Raw genomic sequence first — 9,532 nt, 5'->3', positions numbered from 1 at the left:
ATGTGTTGTATAGCATCTTAGATTTTTCGATGTAAGTTTCATTTCAGGATTTTTTTCATTTCATTTCAGGAAGGAAAAAAAAAACACTCAATGATTCTTGATCAAAGCTTGTAGGCCTATCTTAAGGAGAAATAATAACCACACCCATACTTTACTCGATAGTAGAATAAATGTCTTGTTAAGATGGATATACTTTTTATTTAATTGCGCACCTGCAGGGCTCAGACTGTGTCACAGAGGTCCAGCCCCAGTAGCAAAAGGCACAACGGTGTACCTTGTTGTTGTTGTTGTTGTTGTTGTTGTTTATTTCTGACAGTGTGCAGCAGCAGTTTGTCTATGATTTGTCTCTTTGCCCCCCGCTGTTCTTAGTGCGTCGCAGAAAACTTCATCCTTTTCTGCTTTTGCCTCTGATTGCAAAACCATACCCGGACCACGTTCTTTTTCAGGTCCAGTTTCTCTGCGATTGCGGCGATCTTCTCCGACGATGGCCTCGGCTGTACGGCGAAATAAGCCTCCAGGGAGCGCTTCTCCGGGGCAGCGATAGACGTGCGTTTCCTCTTTTTGTCACCCCCGTTAAAGATCTCTGGTTTGGACATCTTCTCTCTCTGTGCCCGCTCCGCCTCCTCCAACCAGGCCTCCAGGATCGGCTTCAGGGCCACCATGTTGTTATGCGACAGCGTGAGAGACTCGAACCTGCAGATGGTACTCTGGCTGAGACATCCGACCCCGGGGATCTTAAGGTTGGCCAGGGCAGCACCCACGTCCGCTTGGGTGACCCCGAGTTTGATCCGCCTTTGTTTGAACCTCTCAGCGAATGACTCCAGCTCCCGGGGATCGGGCTCCGCATCTCCACCGCCTCCACCCAAAGAGCTGTGGGACCCCAACGCGTGTGGGTGCATGTTCATGGACTGTTGATGGTGGTGATGCTGCATGTGGTTGATGGCCGACATGTGGGCGGCGTGGGCGGTGTGCGATGCCGTGGAGCAGACGTCTGAGCCGGGCATGCCTCCCAGGGAGATGCCCGGTGTGAGGTGGTCCAACAAATCGCCTTCAAGACCCTGAGATGGTTGATGGTGATGCCCCGGGTGGTGGTGGGAGGTGAGCACCGATGGGTGGTGCAAGTGCGCAGAGGAGGAGGTCGGGGTGCAGGTCATACTGGTCATGGTGGTCATGGTGTGGTAGGTGGCATCTGGCTTGAACGGGTGACTCTTCTGAGCCACGATGTCCACAGCGGCCAGAGCCTCGGCTCTCTGCAGCAACTGCTCATCAAAGCCCGCGAAGATGTTGCCCTGAAGCTGTGAGAAGAGAGTCAGAAGGATATTAGACACAAATCTATCGACTTCATGCTCTCAAAACCAGTTAGACTAATTTAATGTTTGCACTCATAATGCACACATTGTCTTGTTACGCACGAATCATGCTCAAGTTTGAATCGTTTTAATTACTTTGTAAAGAAATGAATGTTCAAATCTGTGAAGAAATAGTTCCTTTCAGATTAATTAGGTAGATCAAATTTAAAAAAAAAAGAAAAAGTCAGGTGAAGTGAGGTTGTGTGTCTCAAATTAAATATTCCTAACTTTTTCATTTTGCACTTTTTTCCACTTGAAAGATGTTCAACATTTAGCTGTGAGATGGATAACCACCAAACTTAATGAAATACAATATCTGCTTGTAGAATGAAAAAAAAATGTTATCTCAAATGTTGCTGAGGGAGTTTTCCAACTTCCATGTACAGATAATAACTCCAAATTAGCTTCATGCAAAAAAAAATCGAAATAAACCTTTAATAAACTTTGTCTCAAACTATGTAATCTAACACAACTTGGACATTACAGTGTCTGTCCAACGCTTAGAAAAGTGTGTCAGCGTGGATGGATATTCATTTAAAATTAATATTTACGATCTCTTGAATAATTTCTGCGGACAATGAAATGAGACGCGTGTGAGTTTGAATATGAATGGGACAATATGAGATAACACGCGCTTAGAGAATCCACGCCGTCTGTCTCTCCTTCTTTCTTCCTCCTTCATCTTTCATCTACTTTCACTTTCAGAAGCATCAGCCACACTTTAGTGCAGGGTTTGGCTTCTCGGTGGCAGATTTAGGAGTTTTTACGCACAGACCTTCAGCTGCAAGATCAGCAGTGTTGTTTTCTGTGTTGGTCTCGTTGTTTTTCCAAAATCACCCTCCAGTTATATCCCAACCTGCACTGTCTCAATTATTTATTTCTGTCTTTTTTTTTTTTTTTTTTTTTTTTTTTACAGGTATTTTTCACTATAGTATCCAAACGGGGCACTTTTTTTTAGCTCTTTTCTGGGATATAGTAGCATTTTGATTTATGTAACATATGTACCAAATGGAGGGTATCAATATAACTGATTAAAAACTAGTTAAGTTATATTCTACAAAATTATTTTAGACACGTGAAAATTAAATTTAGCTTGAATAGAATTTAGGGTCAACAATGTATGTGTGCGTCTGAGTGCAAAAGTCTATTGCAGTAATATTTAAAAACTAATATTTACTAGACATATCTGTTTCTTCCATTTTCCAGAAATTTAGCAAACATCCAAGAAGAGGTTTTGAAAGTTTTTGCTGTAAAATGTGAGCAGCTGCAGAAAGTGATTTTTTGAAACTCACCGACGGTGTGGGCAGACAGGCCCTGCGGATGGCCTCTGAGCTGGAGTGCAGAGGAGCATATTTGGGTTCGTGGAGGATGGGGTGCATACTGAAAGGTTGTTTGCTGTTCATCGACATCATGATTGCAGAAGCTAGGGAGGGTCGTTGTCCGTCGTCCCCGTTCGATTCCGTGTTGGTTGATTTCTAAATAAGAAACGCCTCGGAGAGGAGAAGAGAGGAGAGAAAACCTGCCAGACGCAGACGATTTCAAAATGAAAAGTCTTGCGTGGATCGGGGTCACAGGTGCAGTCACGTTTTGTTTAAAAAAAAAACCACACAGAAGCAGAGAAGAAGTAGTAACTCCGGGGGCTCCTGCGGCTCTTCTGTCCCCTTTACGCCTGTAACTGACTTCTATAATAAAGATGCTCCTCGCCTTCAGCTCCTATATTGGACCACTGCAGAGGAGACTCCACCCCATTGGTCGACCCTCACTCCCTCCAGCTGAACCCCTCCACCAATCACATGGAAATACCCGGCTGTAGCCACGCCTCCTAAGCGTGCTTGGCTCACTGGAAAGGAGCAACGAGGAAGGATGCTGTGTGGTTACACTGGTAAAAAATATTTTTTAAATTATCTGAGAGGAGAAATTGGATTTAATTTAACCAGGTCACCAAAAGGTCCAGAAAAGAGACACAAACTGGACAAGAAGAAGAATCCAAACACCCAAAAAGTGATGGAAAAGTTAATGTGTAGTCTACATTAAAACGTTTTCATATCATCTGGCTCAATTTGATTTTTAAATGTTATTCTGACATGGAAATTGTACATTTAAATGTAGCTTTTAGGTTTTCCTTTTTTAGTCGTAAACACTAAAGTTTTCTTGCTTCACTAAGAGCTAGAAAGTGTATTGATAACTTAAACTCTGACTGTGACAAACCAAAACAATCCTCACACTGTCAATCACTTGTACTCACTTTCTTTTACTCACTTTAATTATGACGTTTCAACCATGATGAAGGTTTGAGGAGGACCAAAACGTCATTAATAAACTGAGTACAGGTAGTTTACCACAGTTTAGTGCTTTCACAGTCAGGTTTTTGTTTTTATTTAGGAGACCCCATGAGGGTCATATACTGAAATATCAAGACATATTTTTAAGAGTGTTGCAGCCCTTTAAAATGCAACAGACACAAGCAGATTATTAAAGTTATACTGTATTTTTATGAGTGTTATCCTGTCTACATAAAGACTTTAAAATAAACACTTTTTTTTTCGGTTTAATTGTTGTTTTTCAATTTTATCTTTACAGTAACTCTGATTAATGACCCTCCAAAGACAAAAACAATCAATCGATTGGGAGATGACAGCAATTGATTAATTGGTTAGTTCCTCTCCTCCGTGATGAGCCCTGGCTCCAGAGATCCCTCCGCTCTGGCTCTGAATTAACAAAGTAACAATTAACAACACGCGTCCGTTTGAGAGAGAGAGAGAGAGAGAGAGAGAGAGAGAGAGAGAGAGAGAGAGAGAGAGATCCAGCTCCGATTATTAATTGATGGCAGACGCGCAGGAATTCCTCTGCCTGAACCCCATTCACTTTCATGGCAATTAATACATTAATTAATCATGCTTCATTTACTTTGTGGCTCTAGTAAGGACCCTCTATATACACACACCCCACCCACCCACCCACACACACATACACACACTTCTCCCAATTAAAGAATAAACAGGCCTGAAGGGGAACTAAAGAGCACAAGCAGCAGACGATGAAATATTTACAAAAGGGGCGCGTGGGTCAGCCGGGCAGCAGCTTGTCAATCAAAAAGGGGATTTCCGGCTGGTCGACACGCACGAGATAAAACGTAATAATTATCGCGATAATAATTTAAAGGCATTCCCCCGAGAGGGAGGGGTCAAAGGGTGGATGGAGGGATGGATCGGTGGGGTAGGGGCTCTCAAGGTTAGGTAATCCCTCTTTTTGTACGTGAGGCTGATCTACATGTGCAATAATAATGACAAGAGGAAGAAGAAGAAGAAGAAGAAGAGTTTATCATTTAACATAGCTAGATAATAATAACTAAACTGATTATAAACATGAACTGAGTATAAAAACACGATTATATATTTTAAATGAGAGTTTGAATAATATTACATTTCAAACAATACAAAAGAAGAAAAAGAAAGTACACTTATCTAAACCTGGACACAGTTTCCTCATCAGGACGATTTAAAATCCTACAATTAATTTTTCATATTAAGATTGAATGTGCTCAGAATAATCATCTTTAACAGAGCAAAGAAAACCTATAAAGGCCACACTCTTATGTTCATGATTATTAATTATTTGACCAAATGATGAATTGTGAATCTGACTATTTAAGTGTCAATCCTCTATATTCACCAAGGTAAACAGCACAGATATTTAATGGACTATAAAGCTGTTTTATTTTATAGGGAGTTTGTGTGGAAAAAGTAACACTACTGTAAACACGTTATATGTTTTTTTATGAGATAATTGACCCATATTATGACAGCAATGTCCAATTCAGTTTAAACATATCAGTGTGTCAATACTTCTTTGGAGAATCCATTTGCTTTGTCATGACATGGCATTACAGCAATGTGAACCCTGCAGCTATAATTGAAATCAAACAAATATCAACAAATTGCGCACTGGCTGTCTTAGATATTTATATTATGCACATTTTGCAGCATGTGTCTTAACTTACAGTTTTTTATATTGAGTAAAACCAGTAGGAAATACTACAAAATGACCAATTTTAAAGATAATAAAACTATCTTTAAGCCAGTGAACAAAGCGCAATATTCCCCTCTGCTGTACATTAATATTAGAGATAAGGTATTGCAGCACTGGAGTCTTAGCTTGAGAAGGATTTTCCTTTTGATCAAGGTCAAGGGTTACTTATATTATCTCCCAAAAGGAGAACATTCTGTTGTCCATAATATGGATACTGTATCTCAAAGTTTGGCGGCAACATGTGTGAAATCATTGTGTTTAAATGTTAAAAGCCCTAAAAACATAATTATTACATTCATTGGATATAATTATTTTTAAGAAGTTGTCTTTTCAACTTTCATTTTCGACCAAAACTGAACACACAATATATTAGATTAATTATCCTCCAATCAGTAACATTATTTTTGGAGGATTTAAAGAAAAAACAACATCAACATCAAAAGTTTATTTCACTGTTTGATATTTTTCCTGCCAGTAAAACCTAAAGATGTGCTTCAGACCAGACTGTGCTGCCCCTGCTGACTGTAACTCTGCCTCTTGGTCTGTGCTGTCCTGGCTGAAACTCCAGCCATGACTCACTGGCTATAGCCTACAAAAAGAGCAGCAGTGTCAGTGACGGCCAGCAGGAAACCTGAGCGAGGCCCATTGTCCTGCTGTAGCTGCAGCCCTCCAGAGGGTCCCCAGCACCCTCTCATCAAATATACATCACCCGCCTCCACAGGGACGCCGGCAGGCAAGACGCTCCTCTGGGAAGGCGACACTGCTTAGGCAAAATGCAGGGAGTCCAGCTGGGGTGGGAGGGAGGAGAGATGGTGGAAGGATGAAGGATGAAGGAAGAGTTCAGGCAAAAGAACCTGTAGGGAGAAAAAAGAGCAATGCAAACAGGAAAAAGGAAGTTCATATTTTAAGGTCATTACATTGTTAATGAGCGAGTCATCAGATTAACAGTTTACTCACACTGGACTGCATTGGTTTTGCTGTTAAGCTGTGTAGTCATTAGCATCATTTTGGCTGCTTGTGTGGTTTGCATGTTCTTTAGATATGTACAGTATATACATTGAATGTGAAATTTATAGAGAGAATACCATTAAGTGTCTCAAATGTCCAGAACAGCTTCAACAGTCAGGTTTCCACCCAAATGCAGCACATTGTTCAACTGAATACAACATAACCAGGAAAAGAAAGTGACAATTTATGCATGTTTCCAGCCAGTACTATTGGGAATAGGTAAACAGCAGGTTATTTTTCAGTCCTGTGCAGCGAGGTGACAGGATTGAAACTTAAGTCAAAAGTCAAACAAAGGAAAATCTTGTTTATGTTTGTATCATGTATTAATTTGAGGAATGTTTCTGTCTCCTAAGTGATCTCTTGTGTGTCATGTTCTTATTGAAACACTAACCTTTCCACCTCAAACTTACAGTACAACACCGCCAAACTTTTTTTTTCAACATTTTGGCTTTTCCCACACATGAAAATTGAAAATATGCATAAATACTAGGGGGTAGGAAATGCACTTAATGCTTTTTGGCTTAGATACACCCACTACTATTCTTCTTAAAGATAGTCTCACTCACTTGCTCTTTTAATGATGGTGCTGAAAAGTGCTGTCTAACACGTTTCTCATAGGCTATGGTGACTTTGAAGGATGTAGCATATGATTCTCATCCTTTTCATGCTCATCAAACTTGTCATCCTGGAGGAGACAACTTCTATCTAGGTATAAATGTTTTAGAAATGTAATGGCCTTGCCTCTAAGGGGGACATGTGGTCCCCTACCACTTATAAGGCAGACATCAATTCAGTCATGAGTTTAACAGTATTTGTGACTGAAGTTCTTGTCATCCCAATAAGCTCTCTTTCAGAGTCACTTATCTTTTATACGTTTCACAGAGCATGATCAGATGTTAATTGATGTAATTGTGTCATGCAGTGCACCTTTATGGAAGCATCTATATTCATTATGTTGGCATAGACGCCTTTATTAGCAGTAGGCCGACAGGAAACATGGGAGAGAGAGGGAGGTATGACATGCAGCAATGGACCTCCACGGGATTCGAACTGGGGTCGGCTACGTATATGGCATGTGCTCTAACCACTCTATTCAACTCATATTCACTCCTGTATATTTACTGTCTCTGGCTCTGTAGTTGCAGTTCAATTTGACTTTAAAAATAGAAAATGCATCAACAGAGACGACTTTGACCCACGAAATGTGACAAATGCCTCAAAACACTTCATCGAGGATCAGGCATTAACTGACTGTCATATGACTTCATTTTTTCTCTTAACTGTAGTTAAAAATACACACCATCCTTATCTCATGGTTGTAAAACAAAGAATGTTTTGATGGTTACATTTGTTTGTGTGTATGAGCACGTGTGTGTCAGATAAATAGTATCTGAGTGTAGCCTACTAAAGACACGAAAAACACTTTATGGGTTTGTATATGAAAAATATACACGCGTACATGCATGTGTGTGTACGGCATGTGCAGCTATGCAGGGCTTACTGTGTGTTTGTCTGTGTGTGTTTAGAGTGCAGAATAGACTCTGAGGGATCAAACGTCCGGCGAAGCTTTCAGCGAGCAGAACATGGCCGCCACACTGCGTATTTCTGCCACATTTAGCAAATGGACACTGAAGTGCAGCCTTCCGCCGACATCCACCACAGTCTGAACACACACCTCCTCACATCCCACCCTCCCTCCTCCTCTCCTCTCCTTCCCTTCTTTTCCGTTCACTCCTGTCCTCCTTTCTGCTCCTTCAGCTCTGAATTATTGATAGTGAATAAAATCTGACGTTGTAAACTTTGCGACCATTCACCAAATCGGCCTTCGCCTCTCACCGAGGGGGCTTGCCGAAGGGTAGGCGGTGTCTAACCACACACTTTTAATGTAATTGCCTGTAGGGGTCCTTGTAAATATTTCATTGTCTGCCAGTACAAATTAAAGACATGAGGCTGGAAGAAAAGGGTTAGTTGGTTCGCTGGGGGAGAGATCCTCCGCATTTTACCTGTGCCTGCAGGTTTGGAAAAGAGCTTCACTTTTCATCTCTCTCCTCTCTCTCTCCTTTCTTCTTACACTGAGAGACAGTAAAATACCTTCCTTCTGCTTGACTTAGCTTTAAGTGATGAGAAGATAGACACCAAAGTCTTCCATGTGTCACCAGCAGATAACCAAGACAACTTGTATGACCCAAACCGTGAAAAGAGACATAATAATCTTAAATTGCATTTCTGGCAATGGGTTTGATGTATTAATATCATAATCATAGTAATTTATCTCTGAAAATGTACTCTGTTAATTTAAATGTTGAGATACTTTTCAGATACATTGTGTGTTGTTGGTATATTTGTGTTTTAGCATAACTCAGTAAGAGCGTGTTAGACGTTTTCCACTTTTAATTTTGATTCAGCTCACTAAACAGCCATTTCACCAACTGCACAGGACTCATGAAAACAGGAAGACGCATCATTCTACAAGAAAAAAATAGTGAAGCAGTCAGTTTAAAAAACATGACCAAATAGACTAAATTCACCTCCCAAGATTTCCACTCTATCACTACATGGCACACAAACTGGCATGTCACTTATACTGACTTGAAACCTTACCTGCTCTGTGTGGGAAGTAGACAAAACACCATGTATACCAACAGCATAGTAATCAATACAGACTTATAAACACATATTGCATGGCTTGTAGTGGCTAAATCCAAACGGGAAATGTTCTGTACTACCTCTGCAAACACTTAAAAGCTGTGAAAAGGTCAAATTAAAGTTTATCACAGCATCTCCTCTGATTCAATATCATGAAACAATGCATAAAACATTAAATGTGAACATTTCAAACACTGAGAATGATGCTGAAAGCCAATAGTGAAGTAGCTATCGCCCTTAAAATTAGTTAAAATGTGTTTCCAAATGGCAAGTAATTATCTGACAAACACTAGAAACACCAAAGAAATCATCATCCTGTATCCTGTCCAACCTCATGACTGATTGAAACAGACACGTCCTATCTTCTAATGTTTTTACTCTGTTGAGGGGAGGATAAATGGACTCATAGCTGTATGCTTAAAACACAACCAGGGACATAAAAGTAAGGGCCCATTTATGCTCAACGGATGTATGAAAATGTATATGTCTGTTTCAAACGT

At 40.5% G+C, this 9,532-nt stretch overlaps 1 protein-coding gene across 1 annotated transcript; it reads right to left on the bottom strand.

Annotated features, from left to right (window-relative positions):
- Positions 1-365: 365 nt before the first annotated feature.
- Positions 366-2,761, bottom strand: pou4f4 (POU class 4 homeobox 4). The gene is made up of 2 exons (XM_053331765.1): positions 2,642-2,761; positions 366-1,295 (listed from the first exon to the last, which is right to left on the bottom strand). Exons 1-2 carry the CDS (start codon positions 2,759-2,761, stop codon positions 366-368), a joined length of 1,050 nt encoding a protein of 349 aa, XP_053187740.1.
- Positions 2,762-9,532: the final 6,771 nt, after the last annotated feature.

This window comes from Scomber japonicus, chromosome 13 (genome assembly GCF_027409825.1).
Source record: "Scomber japonicus isolate fScoJap1 chromosome 13, fScoJap1.pri, whole genome shotgun sequence".
In the NCBI taxonomy this organism is placed as follows: domain Eukaryota; kingdom Metazoa; phylum Chordata; class Actinopteri; order Scombriformes; family Scombridae; genus Scomber; species Scomber japonicus.
This window is presented reverse-complemented; position numbering and strand designations above follow the sequence as displayed.